Source organism: Hippocampus comes, unplaced genomic scaffold (genome assembly GCF_001891065.2).
Source record: "Hippocampus comes isolate QL1 unplaced genomic scaffold, H_comes_QL1_v1.1 scaffold20, whole genome shotgun sequence".
Classification (NCBI taxonomy): domain Eukaryota; kingdom Metazoa; phylum Chordata; class Actinopteri; order Syngnathiformes; family Syngnathidae; genus Hippocampus; species Hippocampus comes.
In genome coordinates, this window is record NW_017805462.1 from 715,140 (window position 1) to 738,029 (window position 22,890).

The 22,890-nt window shown below is 45.8% G+C and overlaps 2 protein-coding genes across 4 annotated transcripts in view; both read right to left on the minus strand.

Annotated features, from left to right (window-relative positions):
- ift57 (intraflagellar transport 57 homolog (Chlamydomonas)) overlaps positions 1–13,822 on the minus strand; it is a 23,486-nt gene extending 9,664 nt beyond the window's left edge. The window contains exons 1-11 of one of the 3 annotated variants that reach the window (XM_019875110.1): positions 13,305–13,821; positions 12,606–12,780; positions 12,410–12,528; positions 11,648–11,735; positions 11,499–11,567; positions 11,288–11,419; positions 10,860–10,931; positions 9,594–9,725; positions 9,450–9,512; positions 9,142–9,208; positions 8,840–9,056 (exon numbers count right to left, since the gene is read on the minus strand). In XM_019875110.1, the coding sequence (XP_019730669.1) occupies positions 8,899–9,056; positions 9,142–9,208; positions 9,450–9,512; positions 9,594–9,725; positions 10,860–10,931; positions 11,288–11,419; positions 11,499–11,567; positions 11,648–11,735; positions 12,410–12,528; positions 12,606–12,780; positions 13,305–13,462 (1,233 nt within the window). In that variant the 5' untranslated portion in view covers positions 13,463–13,821 and the 3' untranslated portion in view covers positions 8,840–8,898. Of the gene's footprint in view, positions 1–6,717; positions 6,890–8,839; positions 9,057–9,141; positions 9,209–9,449; positions 9,513–9,593; positions 9,726–10,859; positions 10,932–11,287; positions 11,420–11,498; positions 11,568–11,647; positions 11,736–12,409; positions 12,529–12,605; positions 12,781–13,304 lie in introns of those variants that run through there. The other 2 variants (XM_019875111.1, XM_019875108.1) reach the window with 2 other exon arrangements.
- Positions 13,823–15,303: 1,481 nt separating this feature from the next.
- The window catches only part of myo10 (myosin X), a 46,887-nt gene continuing 39,300 nt past the window's right edge, over positions 15,304–22,890 (minus strand). Inside the window, exons 28-41 of the mRNA XM_019875072.1 lie at positions 22,229–22,324; positions 21,601–21,694; positions 21,439–21,494; positions 21,230–21,372; positions 20,570–20,776; positions 20,344–20,501; positions 19,341–19,467; positions 18,954–19,245; positions 18,240–18,447; positions 17,880–18,016; positions 17,600–17,720; positions 16,841–17,305; positions 16,040–16,231; positions 15,304–15,806 (exon numbers count right to left, since the gene is read on the minus strand). Of these exons, the coding sequence (XP_019730631.1) occupies positions 15,705–15,806; positions 16,040–16,231; positions 16,841–17,305; positions 17,600–17,720; positions 17,880–18,016; positions 18,240–18,447; positions 18,954–19,245; positions 19,341–19,467; positions 20,344–20,501; positions 20,570–20,776; positions 21,230–21,372; positions 21,439–21,494; positions 21,601–21,694; positions 22,229–22,324 (2,398 nt within the window). The 3' untranslated portion in view covers positions 15,304–15,704. The remainder of the gene's footprint in view (positions 15,807–16,039; positions 16,232–16,840; positions 17,306–17,599; positions 17,721–17,879; positions 18,017–18,239; positions 18,448–18,953; positions 19,246–19,340; positions 19,468–20,343; positions 20,502–20,569; positions 20,777–21,229; positions 21,373–21,438; positions 21,495–21,600; positions 21,695–22,228; positions 22,325–22,890) is intronic.

The window sequence follows — 22,890 nt, forward strand, 5'->3', positions numbered from 1 at the left end:
GAGTTTTATTCATGTAAAACCCGGAGAGGTACAGATGTGCACATCAGGAGAACTCTGAAATCCCTTGAGATTGAACACAGGTTTTATAGCGTTGTGAGAGGCCAACCCCTCAAATGCTATTGGACAATCTTTTTGGTTATTCATCAGTTTTATTGGTATCACAATGCGTTGTGTAATTCTGATTGGCTAGGGCTTTCGCTATCATCTAGTTTATAATGGTATCTATAAAATGCTCTATGTCTTGGTTCTGGGTTCTAATGGTATCACAATATCTTTATACTTAAAAATAAAATAGAGGCCCCTACCGGGCCTCTGTGTGATTGCATGTGGGTTTCAACAAGTACCATCCACGTGTCTACGTTTAACATGTGTCCTTTTTCCAACCGCTACCATCTCTGTTTAATCCCATAAGTCCTTTTTCCGGCCGCTGTCCGTCTTTAATAAACTTTATGTCTTTTCCCCCGGCCGCTGTCCTGCATGTTTAACAAACTTGTCCTGCATGTTTAACAAACTTATGTCTTTTTCCCCGGCCGCTGCCATCTATGTTAAACATATGTCTTTTCCCCACGTACGCAACTGTTACCTGTGTTTGACAACCATATGCCCATTTTTCTCCAACTAGCTACGTTTGCCTACATTGAACCCGAAGTCTATTCAATACTTCATATAAAACAGATACTACAACATCACAGTTATACCATCAGAAGGGCGGTACCGAGACACAAGGTGTGATATCATAACTTTCGTTTCTCCTAAACCGATTCTCAGCTTAGCTAGCGCATTCCAATGTTTGTGCGTCTTGAAGCCATCAATTTTATATGTTGCATGTTTAGTTTAAAACTATGTATCACAGACAAGACAGACTTTTGACTATAGACCTCACTCTGAACCTTCCAATATGACCGCCAGTTGAACCTTATGAGGTAACCTTGACTTGAACTGCCTTAGCAACGGAACATACTGTTAACACCTTTCGTGAACATCAGAACATAAAAATGATTAAAAGGAATGAAAAGAAACCAAAGACATTAAAACAGTCATCCAAAAAAATCGAGCTGACATTCTTTGTCAGCTAGATTTTAATGGTATCTATAACCAGCTTCATACCTTGGTTCTACGTTATAATGGGATCACAATGGGCTTTATTTTGTTAAAATATACTAGGGGCCCCTACTGGGCCTTTGTGTGTGATTGCATATGCTTTTAGATTTAACCGTAACCGTATGCTTGGCTACCTAACGATGACGAGCAGACAACAGGCATTTTTGCTAATCTTAACAATGACCATTTCAGGGCAGCTGACTTGTTTTGCTATGACAACCATACTCATCTTCCGCTTGCTACGTGCAAACAGACACCACTTAACATAAAAAAAGATACCACACCAGCTGTAAAAGAACTGCTGACTGTGATTTACTGCTTTCATTCCTATCAAACCCATTCAGTGGTTTCCCCCCGACCCCCTCCAGTGAACATGTTTTTCTTGTCGCGTAAGGAGCTGTTATCTGGGATGTTTTTATTCACTGGTCCCAGCCGGGTAGGAAAGGCTGAAGGTCAGGCGAAACTAGTTGTCTTTTGTCTCCTCACACATTCCAAACTTTATGACCAGACGGAATCAAACTGGATTTTGTGCTGGTGAGGCTGCTGGATATGGCGCATGATTGCCAGAGAAGAAAATATTTCCAAGTGTTGGACATTTATTCCATTCGGATCGACAAACGGACTAAATTCCTTTGCAACAGGGGCGACAATGATGTGTCGGCCCGGAGCCGGACCCACGCCTCCTCCCGGAGACCAGGGGCGCGCCGAGGCGTTCCGCCTGTTCCCGGGTGGACGGCCGAGGAATCAGGAGGGCCGACACATGGAAAAAAACAGACGTTCTTTTGTTGAGCCGCAAACCAGGGGACACACCAGAAGTTTCTTTGGGCTTGATGCCAGGATCGATCAAAAACCAAGTGCAAACTTAGTCCAGAGGCCGAGGTGCAGGCTGGTCACAAACGAGTTTTATTCAATCAAAAACTCGGAGAGGTACAGATGTGCACATCGGAAAACTCTGAATTTCTCTGAGGTTAAACACAGGTTTTATAGCGTTTCGAGGGGCCCACCCCTCTAATTTCATTGGGTAGTCTCTTCGATCATTTATCAACTCTAATAGTATCATAATGCGTTGTGTGATTCTGATTGGCAGTGGCCTTCTTCGTCAGCTAGTTTTTAATGGTATCTATAAGTTACTTCATGTCTTGGTTCTGAATTATAATGGTGTCACAATAGCTTTTATTTTTAAAATATAATGGGGGCCCCTGCCGGGCCTTTGTGTGATTGCATGTGGGTTTCAAATATTACCGTGTCCTTGTAGTCATGGCAACTCAATAAGTCTATTCAATACTTCATATAAAACAGATACTACAACATCACAGTTATACCATCAGAAGGGCGGTACCGAGACACAAGGTGTGATATCATAACTTTCGTTTCTCCTAAACCGATTCTCAGCTTAGCTAGCGCATTCCAATGTTTGTGCGTCTTGAAGCCATCAATTTTATATGTTGCATGTTTAGTTTAAAACTATGTATCACAGACAAGACAGACTTTTGACTATAGACCTCACTCTGAACCTTCCAATATGACCGCCAGTTGAACCTTATGAGGTAACCTTGACTTGAACTGCCTTAGCAACGGAACATACTGTTAACACCTTTCGTGAACATCAGAACATAAAAATGATTAAAAGGAATGAAAAGAAACCAAAGACATTAAAACAGTCATCCAAAAAAATCGAGCTGACATTCTTTGTCAGCTAGATTTTAATGGTATCTATAACCAGCTTCATACCTTGGTTCTACGTTATAATGGGATCACAATGGGCTTTATTTTGTTAAAATATACTAGGGGCCCCTACTGGGCCTTTGTGTGTGATTGCATATGCTTTTAGATTTAACCGTAACCGTATGCTTGGCTACCTAACGATGACGAGCAGACAACAGGCATTTTTGCTAATCTTAACAATGACCATTTCAGGGCAGCTGACTTGTTTTGCTATGACAACCATACTCATCTTCCGCTTGCTACGTGCAAACAGACACCACTTAACATAAAAAAAGATACCACACCAGCTGTAAAAGAACTGCTGACTGTGATTTACTGCTTTCATTCCTATCAAACCCATTCAGTGGTTTCCCCCCGACCCCCTCCAGTGAACATGTTTTTCTTGTCGCGTAAGGAGCTGTTATCTGGGATGTTTTTATTCACTGGTCCCAGCCGGGTAGGAAAGGCTGAAGGTCAGGCGAAACTAGTTGTCTTTTGTCTCCTCACACATTCCAAACTTTATGACCAGACGGAATCAAACTGGATTTTGTGCTGGTGAGGCTGCTGGATATGGCGCATGATTGCCAGAGAAGAAAATATTTCCAAGTGTTGGACATTTATTCCATTCGGATCGACAAACGGACTAAATTCCTTTGCAACAGGGGCGACAATGATGTGTCGGCCCGGAGCCGGACCCACGCCTCCTCCCGGAGACCAGGGGCGCGCCGAGGCGTTCCGCCTGTTCCCGGGTGGACGGCCGAGGAATCAGGAGGGCCGACACATGGAAAAAAACAGACGTTCTTTTGTTGAGCCGCAAACCAGGGGACACACCAGAAGTTTCTTTGGGCTTGATGCCAGGATCGATCAAAAACCAAGTGCAAACTTAGTCCAGAGGCCGAGGTGCAGGCTGGTCACAAACGAGTTTTATTCAATCAAAAACTCGGAGAGGTACAGATGTGCACATCGGAAAACTCTGAACTCTCCCGAGGTTAAACACAGGTTTTATAGCGTTACGAGGGGCCCACCCCTCTAATTTCATTGGGTAGTCTCTTCGATCATTTATCAACTCTAATAGTATCATAATGCGTTGTGTGATTCTGATTGGCAGTGGCCTTCTTCGTCAGCTAGTTTTTAATGGTATCTATAAGTTACTTCATGTCTTGGTTCTGAATTATAATGGTGTCACAATAGCTTTTATTTTTAAAATATAATGGGGGCCCCTGCCGGGCCTTTGTGTGATTGCATGTGGGTTTCAAATATTACCGTGTCCTTGTAGTCATGGCAACTCAATGCATGCGAGTCTTTAGATTTGATTGGGTCTTCGTCGGCTCGGCAGCCCGAAGTAATTACTGAACATGTGCAACAATTATTGCCGATACACGTTTTGCCAATACAATGGGGGCATGCTTGCTAATCTAATGAAGACCATTGCAAATTGGTTATGTATCATCAGTATACATTCAGTTCTTTTCCTACATATTCTTTGACATGTAATTGGCTAACAAGCATCGTCAATCTACAATTTGCTTCTTGCTTATGCATTTGTTTGACAGATACGTTTCTCTGTTTGACAACCCTACACCCTTTTTCCCTACTATCTACGATCAGCTAACGTAATTCCATGAAATTAGTACAATACTAATATAAAACAGACACTGCATATCAATACTAATTGATAGCCATACACCCTTTTTTCCATTAACTACGATTAGCTAACGTAATTCCATGAAGTTAGTACAATACTAATATAAAACAGACACTACAACGACAACCGCACCAAGCGGAGCCAAGCACCATTGCGGAGGAGTCAAGGGGGTCACGGAGACATTGCGGAGTCTTCTCCTTCCTCGGCGCACGGGGGAGCGTCTGCTTCGCCCCTTCCCCCTCCCCCAAATCAAAACAAAGTGGCCAGCGAGCACAGCCGTGGGGCCTGTGAGCGAGCAGCAACATAAAGATAAGAAAAGGAAAAAAAAAAAAAGTATCGGCTCTCAGAGTTGCATCTTTTCCACATGACACAGCAATGAATTCTTCCTTGGTGTTTTGCAGCTCTGAAAACAGATTTTCCAAAAAAAAATGCTACGAAGTAATCAATCAGATGCCACGATTTAATATGATCATGATTACACAGTGTTGAAAGAATTGTGAGCTTCAGGGCTCTGTGTTATCTGATTAATGGCTGCATGGATGAGCATCCAACAGTCTTGACTACAATGAGCGGATACAAAGAATCCGAAATGTTCCTTTTATGACAATATGTGTGTATTTAAACCGTAATTTAAAAAAAAAAAAAGATTTACAGACCAGCCGGATCCCGGCGTTCCTATTTTCCAATGCCTAATCAAACCGAGTTCCTGTTTTTCAATCAAAGTGACCTTGGAAAAAAACTGTACGTGTTTTGGCGCGTCGAAACATATGCCAAGGTTAAACGTGTCGCTTGTTTGGGTGTCACAAAGTAGTTTGTTAACAGACACTGTAGTAAATTAATACAGCTAAAATGTCGTAGTTACTATATTGTGGTTAAATAACAGTTAACATGTAAATATTGATCAGCAGTCTGCCACTGGAGGTAAATTGATCAATTTACCTGATTAATGGCTGCATGGATGAACATCCAACAGTCTTGATTCATCAGTGCAATACAATTGCACTGATGAATCAATTTACCTCGAGTTTATCATTTATTAGCTTATCTGAGTATTTTGATAAACTGTTACTATTTTAGAAAGTGCTTGCATGCTACAGAAAGGAAGTTGTCTCGCTGATCTGCCGCCGACCCGACAGATGTCTTTATCTTGCAACCAACTGCAGGAAGCGCAAGGATGAACTGATACTGAAGAAGACACCGCAAAACTGCTCATCGCGTAAGTCCAGAGCAAGATGTCAGTTTTGTAACCCCTTCACTTTTTTCCTTTAGCATGATTGTGATCTTAGCTAGGGACCTCCCTAAGGAGATCAAAACAAAGTGCAAGGCACAGACCGATTCAAAACCTGGTCGAACTGGAAACGGTCTGTTCCGTTCTCCTCGTGAGAAAAGAAACTAAGCGTCTTCGATCTTTTGTGCCTATTTTCTGACCTCACAGCAATGCGTGCCGAATATTTAACTTGTCCAAACTTAAATGGCATCCTCATTTGACTTTGTAATAATAACTTCTGGAAATAAAAGGGCCATCTCTGCAACACGATTCAATTTGAGGGCAACTGGCGAGGAAGGCAGTGATTGTTATTCAAAGTTCCTGGAATAGAGCAACTGGCCCCTCTTGGGCCATCTTAGATGATGACGACTCCAGTGAGAGTGCTCCTACGGATATAACAGCAGACCCTTCTTTGACCCTGTTTGTAACTTGATTTGATGATAGGCAAATGGCAGGGCGCTGATTTTCACAAACAATTACAATCCAGTGGATAAACAGGCCAAAAGTCCTCATCTTGTGGTCAGTTCTGACAAAAAGGAGGCTCGGGGGGGTCCAGAACTGACCAAAGGGAGGGTGGGGAGGTCCAGTGAACCTAATGGGGAGAGACCTGCTCATCAAAACAAGAGCCACCATTCTTTGCAGGCAAGATGGACGGACAATACTGCGGGGAGTGTCGGCGGGATGAGACATAATGCAACAAGAATTCCCCAAAGCCACATCGCATCTATTGAGTCCGCTTAAATCCAGAACTTAAAAGAAGGCGGCGGGGTCTACATGACTTTCCTACGGTGGAAACCCTGCATCGACTCCCTCGCCTCTTACACGCCTTTGAACGACTCTCTCCATCTCACGTTGTTTTATGAGATCGACGACAAGCAAGACCACGCTCGATTTTGGAGCTCAATTGTCGTGAATCAACTTCCCAGGACGAATTGGGAGGATATTCGCTTACTCGCACGCACGCGCGCACCCACACACACACCGGGGCGCACGAACTTACTTGAGAAAGGCTCCTCGTCTACTGTTTCTCTTTATGTCCTTCAAAGAGCGAAAAGTTGAGGCAGGAAAAGTCCAGAAACGCGGACACTTGGGCTGTTCCCTCCGGAGTGTTAGCAAAAAAAAAATTGCTGCCCTTTTGCGTCGCCACAAGAGTTGTGAAGACGTCATGGGGCGTGGCCACGACTTGCCCCCCCCCCAAAAAAAGCGTAAAAATACAAATTCCTATAAAGTATGAATCCATAAAACAGATATAAAACAGACACCACAAGAGTCCAAGTGGAAGGCTGGTCACAAGTGAGTTTTATTCATCCAAAACCCGGAGAGGTACTGATGTGTCGGCCCGGAACCCGGACCCACGCCTCCTTCCCGGAGACCAGGGGCGCGCCGAGGCGTCCCGGGCGGACGGCCGAGGGAGCAGGGGGGGGCGACACAAAAAGGAGGAAAAAAACTGACTTTCCTTTGTTGAACCGCAGACCGGGGGACACACCAGAAGTTTCTTTGAGCTTGATGCCGAGATCGTTCAAAAACCAAGTACAGAAAGACATAATAACCCTGATATGTGAACATTGAGACGTTCTTGCTGTTCCCTAGATAAATTAAATCAACAGTCTTTTTCATAGTTTGTCATGTCATGAATTGTTTTTTCAATTCAATGTCCTGACCTCAACCATGCCCAGTTTGCTAATTTGTCAGCAAAATTGCCCAAACATCAGCACAGACGTGTTCTGAAAGAAGTAAGTGCTTCTTGTTGGGGTAGTTCTGGTGACTCTCCAGACTACGCTTGTTCCTAGTTTTTCAAAGCAATGTCTTGACGTCAGCCAAAGCTCAATAGGCCTCTTCATCACTAACATTACTCAAACCTAAGCACTCACTCGTGTTCTGAAAGCGGTAAGTGCTTCTTGTTGGGGTCGTTTTGGTGACATTCCAGACAACGCTTGTTCCTTCATCACAAGAGTCATGGGGGGTGCTGAAGCCGATCCCAGCCATCTTCGGGCAGTCGGTGGGGTACACCCTGAACTGGGTGTGATGTGTCGACCCGGAGCCCGATCCAAGCCTCCCCCCGGAGGTCAGGGGCGCGCCGAGGCGTTCCGCCTCTCTCCCGGGTGCCGGCCGTAGGATCAGGAGGGTCGACACACGAAGAATCGCTTCTCTGTTGAGCCGCAGACCAGGGGACACACCAGATGTTTCTTTAAACTTGAAGCCGAGATCGTTCGAAAGCCAAATACAAACTTAGTCCGGAGGCCGAAGTGCAGGCTGGTCACAAACGAGTTTTATTCAGGTAAAACCCGGAGAGGTACAGATGTGCACATCAGGAGAACTCTGAAATCCCTTGAGATTGAACACAGGTTTTATAGCGTTGTGAGGGGCCAACCCCTCAAATGCCATTGGACAATCGTTTCGGTTATTCATCAGTTTTATTGGTATCACAATGCGTTGTGTAATTCTGATTGGCTAGGGCTTTCGTTATCATTTAGGTTTTAATGGTATCTATAAGTCGCTCCATGTCTTGGTTCTGGATTCTAATGGTATCGCAATATCTTTATTTTTGAAATATAATACAGGCCCCTACCGGGCCTCTGTGTGATTGCATGTGGGTCTCAGAGGTCGCCGTAACCTCGTGGTCATGGTAGCTTAATGTACTCGAGTTTTTCGGATGTAGTCACGTGGATCAATCTTTACTGATGCGCGTTTTTTTTCGCTAATTTGATTGGGCATACCTGTAATTTGCTTTATGCTTTGACTTGCAATTAGTTAACAATTGACTAACGTTTTCCTACTATCTATGTTTGACATTGACAACCATAGGCCCCTCCCCAACTGCTATCTATGTTTGACAACCATACGCCCTTTTTCCAACTGTCTACGATTATCTAACGTAAAACTTGAAGTTAACACAATACTTCATATGATACAGATACTACAACATTTCCACGTTTTCTTTTCAACCCTTAATTTACGAATCACACGGTCAATTGTGATTTCTGTGCTAATAAGCTGCGGGGCAGTTTTCCCTCCCACAACGTTCTTTCTTTCTAGCCTGTGGGTGACAGTTGAGCTGGACATGCTGCACCGCCTTTCACCCGTCAACTGTGGTCCAAAATTATTTTTCACATCAGAAAACACTTCATGTCAATTGTCAGCAGAACTGAGAAAATGTGAAAGACGTTACAGTGGGCGGAGCTCAGACGGCGGGAGAGGCGTGCATGTGGAAGCTAATGTCGGACTTGTGCTTGAGTTTGGCGTGCAGCAGCATGTGCGCCACCACGCCGGCACGCACGTCCATGCGCACGATCTCCTGCTTCAGCTTGCCGGCGCTCTGCTTGATCTTCACCACCGCCGCTGGACAGACGCGCGTGGCCACGTCAGATCATGACCAAAAAAAAAAAGGGGGAGGGGAGCAAACGTTGAAGGAAACTTTTCTCACCTCCATCCGACATACTGCTGCCTCGCTCCTCCATCTCTTGTTTCACCTTCTCCAACTCTTCACTCAGCTGAAAAGTGACAACCAAAATAACTTAATAAGCCACCTTGGTCGCCTTGGCAGGACTGTGTCCTCTGGTTTCTGCAGAGCAGAGTGGAGCCTCACTGCCCCACGCCCCCCACATGCCATTACAGGTTATTTAGTCATGTGGTCCTCATGTCCTGACTAGTCTGTGCGTGTGTGTCCAGTCCCAGTCGGTCACCCGAGGTGACATATAACACAGTGTGCGGAAGCATGACGGGTTCACTGACCTCAGCCAGGAGTCGAGTCCTCTGGGCCACGCCCCCGCTGGCGCGTTGGTAGAGCTCCCTGACCTGGCAGACGACAAATAGAGGAAGACGATAAAAAACAAGGTCGAGAAATTAGGAGGATGGGAGGCAGGGGCGGAGTCTGACCTCGCCGAGCTTGGCCTGAGCGGCGCGATGTTCGCTGATGACGCCTTCCAGTTGCTTGTTCATGTACTTCTCTCGACTGGACACCTTTTCCAATGTCCTGCTGATGTCCTCCTCTAGCTTGCCAATGTAGCCCTGAGAACACCCAACGCAAATAATCAAAAGTGCTGCTGCTGCTCCTGCTGGCTAAAATCACAAAGGTCAACATGCATCCATTTTCCAGATTTCATTTCTTGAGTACGGTGAACTGTCTTCTGACCATATTTAGTCACGCTGTAAAATTTTCCCATGCTCGCAGCGAAACTTTGCGTCCTTGAAGCAATCATCAGTTAATATTGGTGTACTCCTTAATGGAGACCTTGTGGAGACGCACAGACCATCGGAATGCGCCAGTTGATACAAGCTAAGAAACGGTTTAGGAGAAACGAAAGTTCCGATGCCACACCATAAGTTTCGGTACCGCCCTTCTGATGATATAAATATGTTGTGAATCCCTTGTACCTTCGCACTTGTGACCACTGCGGCCATTTGTCTGGAACTCATTGGTGCCCGGAATATTCTGCGAATAAAAGCTTCGAGGAAACTGTTCATCGTCTCCAGCCTGTATTTGGATTGCTAATATCCAAATATCATCATCCGAAATTGACGAATACGCTGAGGAGGAGAAAGGCCATCTCTCCCCCAACAATGATCAGATATGGGATCCTTGATTTATCCTCCGTCATAAGAAGTACACAAAAAAAGCAACAAAAAGAAAAAAGTTTAAATACATGAATAAAAATCTAACTACGCTGTGGCAAAGGTCCAAAAAGTAGCAATCTTGAGAGCACAGTCTGCAGGACCCGTTAAAAAAAAAAAAAAAAAAGTCCTTTAAAACTCATTCAGTACCAGCCTTTTTCAGACCCATATTAAAAAAAAAAAAAAAAATGGCTTTCAGTCTTGGAAAAAAAAGCTCGGAAAAAAGAAAACCTAAGTACCAAAATGAATGCGTGAATGAGTTAATCATTGATGCATTTGTCAATTACAATGAATTGGATTGAAAAAACAAAAAAAATGACATTTTACATTTCCTGAATATGGGTGCAGGTGACGCAGAAAGCAACCCCAAACACGGACGGAGAGGCGTAGCCGGAATTGTGCCTATTGTTTTGGCATGGGGCGGGACCAGATGTGTGACATCATCAATTTGGCACAAGAACCTGATGAGATTTTGACAAAAGGGGAATATTCAAAGGTATGTCCTGCCCTTGTGCAGGACAGTCAAGGCACCTTCGCCTCATGGAGCGAGGACTTGATGGCGTCCTGGTGCTGATGCATCTGGTCCACGTGGACCCTCCAGTCCTGCACAAATGACGGCAAAAACAAAGGCTTGAATTACGAACGTGATCAATTTGTGCAAAAATTGTAGGTGAATGCTGAAGAGCGGACATTGCGCTGAAAATCTGTGAGAACTCACTGAAAAAATACAAAGAGATGAAAAACGATAGTGGCACATTTGGTCATACAGTCACTGAAAACGTGGAACACTGAAAACACGCAGTCATTTGGGGACAAACTGTTCCAAAGATGTTCTGTCTGAGCAAAACAATTTGAAGTTGGAACGGCTTGAAATCAGGGGTGAAAAATGGAAGGAGGCGTAAAAACTTTTGAGAATGTGTTCAATAGTTCCGTATGTCTTGAATGACGAGGTGCTGTACCTTGTTGTCGGTCCTGATGGTGACTTTGAGGAGGGGTAGGACCCTTTCTACTTCCAGATTCCACTCGGCCACGTCTAGCGTGGAGCGCATGATCTCATCAGGTTTGGACGCCGCCGCCGCCACCGCCGCTTCCTGAGGGAACAAGGCAGGTTGCCCGGGTCAAAGCTACTCCGCCATCATGCTAAACGACTTCCTGGCGCTGATGGCTCACTTGAAGCGTGCTCTGCAGGGTGAGCGCCTCCAAGTCCACCAGGTTGTCTTCATCTTCATCGTCCTCCTCCTGAAGAGACACAAACCTCACACATCAACACCAAGAGGAATCAGGAAGAAGGTTAAAGGGATGAAGAGCACACGACGCACGGCGATGTGATCCGAATCGTTGAGCGTGAGTTCTGCATGGTCGTCCATCACTAATTCTTCTTCTGTGGTTTCGGTAGGGTAGTTTGGTCTGAAATGAACAACAGGCAGTCAGAATTTTCCCTTGGGTGTCCGTGTCCTTTTGTCTTTGAACTTCCTGCTTGTCGTGGCGAGGGCCACCCCAGAAATAAGGCGTGGCTCTCCCATGACAGTGTCATATAATATTCATTTGATATGATAAATTGATTTGTTGTCAATTAATTGATTCATTAATGCGTCTTTAAGTAGGTGCATTAGAATTTGAATTAGATTTTGTTTTAGCTTTAGTTTTAGGTAACAAAGTGAATATAAATGAGAGAAAGAGAAATCGGACTTTTTCAGGGCCGATGCAGATGGGACTGGTAAACAACAATTTGATTCTCCAAGATTTTTTTTTTTTTTTTTGCTGGATTCAAATATCACATTAGCTTTGCTCAATCAGGTCAACCTTTTGAACTGTGGGCATCTTTTTTTTCTCACTATTTTAAAACATTACGCTGGTGACCTCTATCTTCGATGTTGTGCTTTTAGTTGTGTGAAGCACACTGAGTTGCCTGCCCTGCGTCTGAAATGTGCGATAGAAACAAAGATATCTTGCCTTGTCTTTATGCATAAATGTATGTCTGGCTTGCACTGCCCCCAGATGGCCATGATCCACACAACAGGAGGAGTAGCACAATGTCCATGGAATGAATGTAAAACGCAAAGAAAAAGGTGATGGAGTACCTTTTAAAGGAGAATCCTCGCCTCTTGAGTACGTGTTCTGCTAGCATGTTCAGTACGTAGCACACGTGCTCGCCTGAACCAGACTTCAGCTTGGATGGCGGAAAGTCCACCTTCACACCCTAAACAGACATGTTGAGGAAGGCGTCATATCGTTGGGTTCACTCACAAAACGATAATAAAAACAGAAAATGTTTACGAGGGCCCTGAGCTCGGCCAGGATGTTGGCGCTGGTGGCGGTGGGCTCGTCGTCCTCCTGAGGTCTGGTGAAGCTTCTGCCCGCGCTGTTGATGAGCCAGGCGGCCATGATGGTGAATACGTAAAACTGCTCGCCCGGATTGGCCGCCAGGTAAGGGCTGGACACAAAGTAATGTCTGCAACACCACATAGCACAAATACAGGGTTAGGGGGAACTTTTTTTGCTCTATAGTGGCCACTTCCAGCCAATTGAAGCCATGAAGGCTACTTATTTTAAAAACTCATTGTTAGTTACTTAATTAAATTAATTTCATTCATCACGAAAGACTTCAAAATATTGTTTCCTACTGTGGCTTATCATACTCCAATGGTGCAAAGAAATGTCACAATTTTGATTTGAAAAAGTGGAAACACCCTCTGCCCACGAAGGAGAACGTTATTCTTGTAAAATGACGTCGTATTACTTTTCGTATTACAAACTCAGGAACAGAATATGCGCCTTTTTTTGGGATAAATATTTACGTTTGCGATGCTCCTGTACTCCAATGTTGCTCATTCCAGCGATATCTGGAGAGACGATTGTGTGTGCGTTTTTTTTTTGGGGGGGGGGGGTCGGTAGGTACTTGAACCACTGTTTTACTTCATTTGCATTTCGACATAAATATAATAGAAAGCAGAATGTCGTTGTGGTGTGACGTGCCTGGATAGGGGCTTCATGTTGTGTTTTTCCAGCAGCTCCTGGTCACAGTTTAATATTTTCAGCTTCTCCACGAGCGCCTCCATGAGCACGAAGCCATGATGAAGAGCTCCCGGTCCGCGTTCGTCATCCTCCCAGCCACGGCGACCGTTCTCCGCCATCTCGGCCGCCTTTCCAGCGCTTTTCTGGATTTATCTTTTTTTTTTTCCAGCCACCTATTGAGGCGACGAGTGATGTTAGCATACGGCTAGGCTAACCTGTTTTGTTTACTGGCCGCTGTCAGGCAACCGAGAGCAAACCATCGAGCCGGTTGTCTAATGTTACTCGAGTTTTATATTTATCATCACGACATGAGCACGTAAGCGGTCGAAAGTGATCGCATGACAATACTAAACCCGACGTCGCCCGGTGGAACCATTAAATCAACAAAAAAAGAGAGAAGATAGAAAATCGGAGGCGAACAGCATCATCCTATTTTCCTCCAGCAGCGTCTCCTTCGCGTAAATTAATACGGTCGGCCAATAACATTTAACCGCAGTGCCGCCACCTACTGGTATGGAGTATGGATGAAGTCGGTTGTTTTATGCTTCCCAGCCAGAGGTACGTGAGCATATTGCAGGGGGTACGTGGACAGTGGTTTTTTTAAGTTACTTCTAAAATGTAATATATTTTACATTACGAGCTACTTGCATTTGAAAGTAATAACTCTCTTTACAACATAAGCCTGTGTAGTCACTCTAAGTTTGAAGTTTCTTCAAAAAACCATGAGGCTCTTTAACTGGACTGGTCACAAGGTCATATTTTTAGAATGCGCAAGGAAAAACCCACTGACTGAGGTAGATGTTGTTTACGTGTCGATTATATTTGATTTATTTCCTAGTGTTTGTAATATTTGATGGACACACATTTTGAGAAGAAAGTTTATTGTCAAAATGAGAGCATAAAAAGAAAAAAAAGCAAGAAAATGTACAACCGTCATCCGAGAAGATTTAGAGAAACATTGCACCATGACATCAAAAACATGTACAGCAAAGAAGGCACTCATATGTGTGTGTGTGTGTGTGTGTGTGCGTGTCTTTGAATGGACCTGCCGCCCGCTGACGTATTGGCGGAACCTTTCCAAATGGCTCGACTTTTAGAAAAGCTAATTTTGCGCTTGCTCACGATTGACGGTGTGCAACCACGGCGACATGCTCTTCAAGTCAAAAAAGGAATGCAGATTTCAACAAAAATTTGGTTGACATATTTTTGGATAGCCGGATTTCTCAAATTAGTGTCCACAAGACCCAACCGGGGAGCGCAGGAGACCCAACTTTGGGGCCCAAAGACTAATTTGCCACCAATTCCATCTTTTGTTTTGTGCATTCTTTCATTGAACTTTTGAAGTTGTTTCAGTGGGACCAAACATCTCAAGTGAGGCAATTTGCAGACATATTTCATTACAATTTGAGCCACCAATAAGTGGCATCTGTGCTCTTGTAAGCATTCTGACTTTTAAAATTTACTTTTCTGTTTTTACACCTTTATTTAAAAAAAGTTTTTTCACCAAGAAAATAGGTGATTTGCTTTGGTATTTAGTAGAGTACAGTGGATCCCTAAAGATTTTTGCTGTTGGGCGTTTGTGTATTTCCTTCCTCACAGTATTTAATTTTTTTTAAAATTCCCGATCATCTGCTTATTTGCATGTTTTTGACCTGAGCCCCCCTGCTCATTTGCATGTTTTATTTTTGTTACCATGGCAATTGTGATGCCCATTTGGATTTGGAGGGGTTCTTTGTTTAAAAAAAAAAAAAAAAAAAAAAAAAAAAAAAACAGAACTAAAAGGTTTGAGAAATCTGCTTTAAAATGACAACACCTGCTAGCTAGCGCCTGCTAGCATTAGCATGTCACGGTGGAGGCAAGTGCTTTGATGATGTTGCCATAGCAACTCCATTCAAATGGAATGTAACCCAGTTTAAAAAGGACCACATGTGAACCACAGTGGTTGTTTTTTTTTTTGTTGTTGTTTTTTTTCTTCAGGCACTTGGAGGCCTTCCCTTGCTCGGCCAGCCAATCAGAACATTCAACAGCAAACCCGAAATGTTTAAGACAAGAACAGCTTATTTACATCTTTTTGTTTACATTCTTTTCAAAGTCGTTTACACTAAGAAAACTCACTTGTAATGCTAAGCATAAAGTTCCAAAAAGACGGAAAATAATATTTTCTTGGAACAGAGGTTGAAGTTGAAAAACTGAGTGCTGCCTCCTACTGGTGCAGAGGCTCATTTTCAAAATCTCATCCTGTGCCGCTTTTTGGTTGGCGGAGCTGAAAGTTGTGTTTGGACCAGCCTGCAAGGCTGAGCACCAGGAATCTTGTGGAAGAACTGTGGTGCTGGCAATGTGATCCGGACCAGTTTTCAGGGCTCACCAGGCGCCACAATGGCTGCCGAGCGATTGACAGTTGCTGTAGCGCTTCTTCACCATCATGCTGACGTACGCCTTCATCAGTTTGGCGATGGCCATCACCTGGACAAGAGGAACGGGCAAAGGCAGAAGTCAGTCACCAAGATGCCAGACTGACACCTGTCTGCTCATTACTTCTACCAAGGAGCCTGGTACTACTGATGTGGAGTCAACATTTTTGACTGGCAAACTCGTTACAAGGGACTTGCAAATATTTTTGGCGCTGATATGAAACGGACGCATTAACCGGTGGGCGTGGCGCCTAGCGAAAGGTGGATTTTTCTTTTTCTCCTTACCATTTGCGTCTCAAAGACGAGTTCTCGTCCGTCCACGGCGATCTTGTAGGTGTTGGCGAGCGGTGCCCCAAAGGACAGGATGCGCTCGTAGGGGAAAACTTCCAGAGGCCACGGCTCGCCTCGCTTGTACACCGAGACGGCTTCGCGGCTCACGCCCAGCCAGAGCTCCGATGGGAACGCGCCGTCACCACACTGGAGGACAAAGTAACATTGGAGCGCTGTCAACACGCTTTACAACGCGCGTTTTCAAACCAATCGGGTTTTTCCATCTTTCGTTTTTTCAGAGTATCGAGGAAAGTCTGAAATTATGGTTGCACGCATTCAGTGCAGTACCACAACATGCCCAGTGGAAGCACTGACACGTAGCAGTTACGTGAAAGTTAGCATAACACTAGTGCTCATTTTTGTTTGCCCATCTATGGCGTTTTGCATGATGCGTGAGCATTAAGATAGCAATCTTTGATTATAATCTGGCATGGTTGAATTATTAGGCATTAGGTTAACAATAACTAACCACATTTTTTATGGTTAGGAAGAACATTTTTGAGCAATCCAGAACACGCGAGAAGGAATGCTTTGAAAAGTGTCTTTTAATACATTTATATCTCTTTAATGGGTGCGGAAAGGATTCAGTGATTACGAAAAAAAATAAACATTTGGTGGATTTTCACCTAGCGATAACAGGGGTCAACTGTATGTCGAGGTTATGGTAAGCAGCTAAAAGTGGACTCGTATTAGAAAAGAAGGATCCACTTTCCTCTATTCAGAAGGTAAGGATGGGTTTGGATTGCGATTGCTCACCTCCACGTTGAAGAGCGTGGATCCGTAACCGGGCCAGTCGCGGACCAGCGCCATGTACTTGCGCATAGCCTGCTCCCGCGTGACGCCGCGTAGCTTGCTCCACTTGTCCAGAAGGCCGGTCCGGACGGCCTCCACCTCCTCTCTCATCCAGGCTTCCAGCCCGTTCTCGGCGTCCGAACGGCGTCGGCCGAGCGAGCCGCCGCGCAGGCTGCGCCTCAGCGTTCCCTCCAGGAAGCTGGAACGCTTGCGCTCTGATGTCCCCGAGCGTTCGCTGCTCGACGCGAAGCTCCGCGCCGAGTTTTGCACGCGGGCTCGCAGGCGAGCCATGGGGAACACCTGCGATGTGTCCGGCACTTGGGCCTGGGGGCTTTGGTCTCCCAGAAGGTACTGAAGCCGCAACGCTGAAAGGAACTGGAGAGTTTCCTCGGGAGCTGGATACTGACCACGGATCACTGCTTCGTGAGCCTAAAGACACAAATGCATCTGTCAGTGTTGCAGCAACACTTTTTGCATCAGTGTTTTGGTCAACCCCTCACCAAACATCCTTTGTGGTCTCATTTTTAGCCTTCGTAATTGTGAGAATTGTGCATGTGGACGTGTCTGTGCATGTGTACTCGACACTGCAACCATTATGCTCTCAAATGCTCCCCACTTCCCCTGCATTTTTTGAGGCCCCCAATACTTAGGAATTATGGTCACGCGTGATTTTTTGGTTAAAATTCTCGTTACGCTGCAACACGAGTGTGATTTGGTCCTTACCTGTTCAAACATGAAGGCAAACTCCACACTGTCTTGGGGAACGTTGTCCACATCCAGGAAGCAGTAAAGTTTGAAGTACAACTTCCAGCCAGTGGTGCCCTCATCTGGACTGGAGGACAATCTACAGTGCGCACGCACACGCACACACACACACACACACACACACACACACACACACACACACACACACACACGCATACCCAGAAGAAGTGCACATTTTTACGACGGCTCAACAACAACATCGAACAATTAACGTGCCGTTCCAGCAGGTGGCGCTGACTTTTCAAACTTGGCAAGCACATCGGCGACCACTGTGCGATTCTCGATGGCTTTCTCCACGATGTCGTTGTGCTCGAAGAGTGCAAACATGTTCCTGCAGTCCTCCATGGCCAGACCGCGTAGCAGCTTCTCCACCACCTCACATGCACACAGACACACACACACACAAACACACACACACACACACACGTCAAATCCACACTGAAAAACGGAATAATATTTTTTCCCTTTGAAATAAATAAATAAAATTAATGAGCATTAAAAAAAATTCCCTTGGAACTCTTGACTTTTTTTCTGGAAAAACGGTGCTGCAAGAAGTGTAGAGCAATGTATCGAGCAACGACTGTAAGGTTCTACTCACCTCGCCGGCAGTGGTATGCGAGTTGATGACGATCTTGCAGCAGCCTCCGCCATGACAATGCACAGTGGTGCTCATGTCCCGCCGCGCCACCACGGCCCGGATCTCCTCCAGCGACGGGACATTCTCACGCCCGCGCGTCTTCTTCAGCGCATCCAGCGCAAAGGTGGCGTAGCGCTCAATCTCCGTGTTCGGGAATGCCTCTCGAGTCCTGCAGGGGTAGGGAGACGTTTGCCGTTTAGTCATTTAGTTTCGGGGCCCCAGGACTGGGGAACACCGGTGAATGGAACACCGACTGAAAAAGTGACAGAGGCATGTCAGATTAATGGAACACTCTAGCTTGTCCTGAGGTGTGATTGTGATTGTAGATGGTTGTTTATGTGTGCCTGGCGATTGGCTGGCAACCAATTCAGGGTGTATACGGGCTACTGCCCAAAGACAGCTGGGATAGGCTCCAGCACGCCTGTGACCCTTGTGTGGATAAGCGGATTAGAAAATAAATGGATGTTACAGAATGGGGAAAAAAAGCACAAAGAAAAGTGAAAGGGTTAAAAAAAAAAAACACTTCGGAGGAAAAACTGGATAAGAAGTGGGGAAAAAAGGCAAACCATGAAGGTCTGACATGAGAGAAAAGTTGAAAATGAGGAAGGAAGATCTGAAAAAAAGTGACAGTGAAAAACGAGACAAGAAAAAAAATGTGGTGGATTGTTGCACTACCTTTTGAGGTGCAAGCGGACGTAGGCGAGGACGCTCCTGCCGGGCAGGAAGGCGCAAGTGGCACATGCCAGCGCTTTCCAGCGAGTGAGGTTGGCGGGGGCGTGGGGCCCGGGCGGGAGCACCGTCTGCTTGACCAGCTGGCAGTAGAGCTCGTCGCGGAGGGCACGCGGCTCCCGGCACGCTTGCAGGAGCGCCCCGATGCCCGGCGCCGGGTCAGCTGTGCTTTCCAGTTGCCGCAGGCGCGCGAAGGCCGCCAGCGCCTCCTCCTGCAGGCTGCCGCACGTCCTTGGGCCTGAAGGAGAGAAAGCACAAGGTGAGCGCATGTAGGTGATGATGCCGGTGTTCCGGGTAGCCCTTCGATCGCCACAGACAGACGGACGGACACACCAGCAGCGAGGTGGATGTCTCCGTAAGGCAGCGGCAGAAGTGGTGAGTGCAGCGGGTGTTGGCTGTATCGCAGGATGGGGTTCCTCTTGTAGATCTGCTCCACCACCTCCGTGTTCAGGCTGTTCTCCTGCACACACGCAATCGTGCGCACACTTCATCTACCGTACTGGCCCGAATATAAGACGGCGCTGATTATAAGACGACCCCCTCTTTTTCAAGACTCAAGTTTGAAAAAAGAAACACCAAATGAATTTTTATACAGAAAATAATTACAGTACATCTGAAACAAATGATTATAACAACATAGTTGAGAGAAAAAGCATGTTATTTTGCCTCATTCAACTCTTAATATCTGAACATTTAAATATGTAAACCAAAGTGCAATCACATTCGTAAATGAATGGCTTCTGGTTTTTGAAATGTAAATTACATCATGACTTCTCCTCAGCTGCTGGTTAACCTGGCCAATCTTCGACCCAGTGTTCTCCAGATTGTCGCTATGTTTCTCCATTTTCTGTTATCTCTTCTATTATTTTCTTCTCTTTTCTTTCTTACCGCTATTTTTTATGTTTCTTCTTCGTGCTACTGCTATTTTCATTTTTATTCTTCGTGACAGGGGTTCGCTTTGGCCTGGGGAGTCAAGTTTGGCATTCGCTTCAATGGTATCTGGCGCCATTTAGCGTCGTGAATGTGTATAATGTCTAGACCTCGAATATAAGACGACCCCCACCTTTTCAGTCTTATTTCAATGCAAAAAACACTGTCTTATATTCTGGCCAATACGGTATTTTCTTGCGCTTATCCAGGGTGGAGTGGCAATGGCAGCAGCTTAGACTTCCCTCTCCCCAGCCACTTCATTCGGTTCTTCCAGGGGGAGGGAACCTGAGGTGTTCCCAGCCGACATTGCCTGACTGGGCCCCTTGTGTGAGACTGTGTACGTTCTGAGTGCATGAACACAGCCGAATAACATGTCCGTAGCCAGACATGACACACTGGCGGCTACCTTGATTTGCAGTATGAGCTGCTGCGTGGGCGTGTCGATGGGCGCCTTGGCATCAATGACGTTCTGGACAGCCGCGGCCCAGCGGGTGGCCTCGTTGAGGAGTTTGAAGTAGAGGCGGTACGAGTGCTTGCGGCCATAGACGATCACATTCCAGTAGCCTGAACGACACAAATGTTAGAAGGTCGCAAACGAGGTGACGCCCGCGCAGGCGGAGTCAGGGGCCCACCAGTGTCTTTGAAGACTCTGTCGTCGGGCGGCGCCACCGAGCACAAATTGTTGAGCACCAGTGTGCCCAACTTGAGGGCGCTGCGCTCTGAACTCTTGTAGTAGTCCAGAGAATTGTGCGTCAGGAGGAACCAGCGCTTCTTCAGCTTCAGAGATGCTTTGCCGCTCACGCCGACACCGCTGCTCGTGATCTCCTTGTGGAGCCAACCTGACGCACACATAACACAGAACATCACTGGGCAATCTGATGACTGGTGGTTGTGTAATGCTAACTGCGATCTTGATTGACAGTTCAAATGCTGTAAAGAGCTATCCTTTACCTCTCGGTCCCACAGACCGCAATGATATTGTCCCACATTATAACATTGGAAATTGACAACTTAGGCACCCGAATTTGAAAACTACACCTTTTTTTTTTGTCAAAGCATGTTAAATTAGAAATTCTACTAAATGAATTATTTTTGCAAAAAAATGTGAATGTGTTTTGAATTATTTTCTGGGATTTATTTATTTTTTTGCAAGGCATTTTTCTGCAAAATTACATCACATTTTTTAAAAATGACTTGTTTCCCAAGAATAAAAAAAAAAAAAAAAATCCTTGTGAGATTTTTTTTTGCAACGGGGGTACCCTTGCAAATAGCAGCTTTTTTTGATGGGGTACCTCGTATGATGAACTCCTGTCCGTCTACTCGGGTATCACCCTTGGAGCGCTGCAGCAGCGTGATCCAGTGGTGCATCTCCTCGGGTGTGTCGGCGTTGCAGTGCAGCACTCGGTTGGCCGTGATGATGACGAAGGAATTGGGCCTGCGTGAGCGAGGGGCGTTTGAGTGCCTGACTTTGGAAACGGTGCCAGTTTCCAAAGGTCCTCACCTCTCCGGATTGTCCGACGCGCACGCTGAATCGATCGTGCCCACGTCCAGGGTACCCTAAAGGACCAGAGCATTTGGAGATGATCACGCTGTCGGCCCAAGAAAGGTTGGAAAGGACGACCGGAGACGATTGCGTTTTTTTTCCCCGCCGCGGTCGACTCACCACGGCGTTCTGCGGGTTGGCCTGCTCGTCGTGCATCTCACCGATTTCCTGCTCAGTGGAACCGTGGACCTGACTCAGCACGCTGAACCATTGGCTGGTGCCAGGGACAGTGTAAAGATATGGTTATCGGCGTCATCGTCATTGTCCTTGTCATCGTCATAGTTGTTCTTGTCGGTGTTGTCAGGGATGTACTTGGACAAAAATTCAGCCTGGGAATAGTTGTCAACAGTGGTGCGTGTGTGTGTGTGTGTGTGTGTGTGGGGGGGGGGGGGTGTGCGGAAACGTAATGGTGAACAAGGGGGGACGGGGGGATTTGGAGTGGCTCGGAGATAGACCAGTAGTTTGGGAAAATCCTGACATTTTCCTCACATTCCCAATGGCCACCCGCTCCTGATCGTTGCCGTCATCATCATCAATTACTGTCATTGTCATCGTTGCCGGCATCATTGATGTCGTCATCATTGTTGTCGCAGTTCTCATCAAGGTCACCGTTTTTGTTATTATTACCAAGGTTGTTGTGGTCGTCATCACCGTTACATCAGTCATCGAGGCGGCATCATCAACATAGTTTTCGTCATTGTCATGATCGTCAACCGTCCTGATTGACGTGACCCAAAGGCCCCCTTACCTGGCGTCTTCAGCTGTCTCCGCCACCAGGTGGTACGTTCTCTCCGGCATGACGATGTTGATGCCGTTCTCCTTGTTGGCGTTGTCGATCACCTCGCTGCAACAATAACAACTTGACTTCTCAATTTGGGTTCAAGCCCAGTGACCAAATTAGCTGGGTTTGGCCAAACAAGCATTTGACCAGTGTCGAAACAATGAGGTCAGTCAGTAAGTGTCGTATAGGTCAGCTTTGCTTAAAAACAGCAGGGATTAAAAAAAAAAAAAACATGTTTTTGCTGTGTTTTCATGTTGATGTTGCACATGACCAGCAGCAAAATGAAACAAAACCACCAAGACTGGAACATCCAAATTTACATTGACTGGGCAACCGGCTCTAGGAAGTGAGCCACAGCTGACCAGCGAGCCAGCACATTGCTGCGACCCAGCCAAGAGTCGGTGATGGCTGGTGACCAGCTGGAGTCTTGCTGGTGTCATAACCTACCAGCAGAGCAAGAAGAGTATGTTGGTGTTGCTGCTTCAAAGTTAAAATCTTGGCCGTTCTGTTTTACATTTGCTGATGCTGCTCTTTTGCTCTTCTTGCTGGTCACAACAACAAGACCACCACGAAAACACAACAGGACCATCCTGGTCTATGCTTTTTTTTTTTTTTTTTTTTTTTAGCAG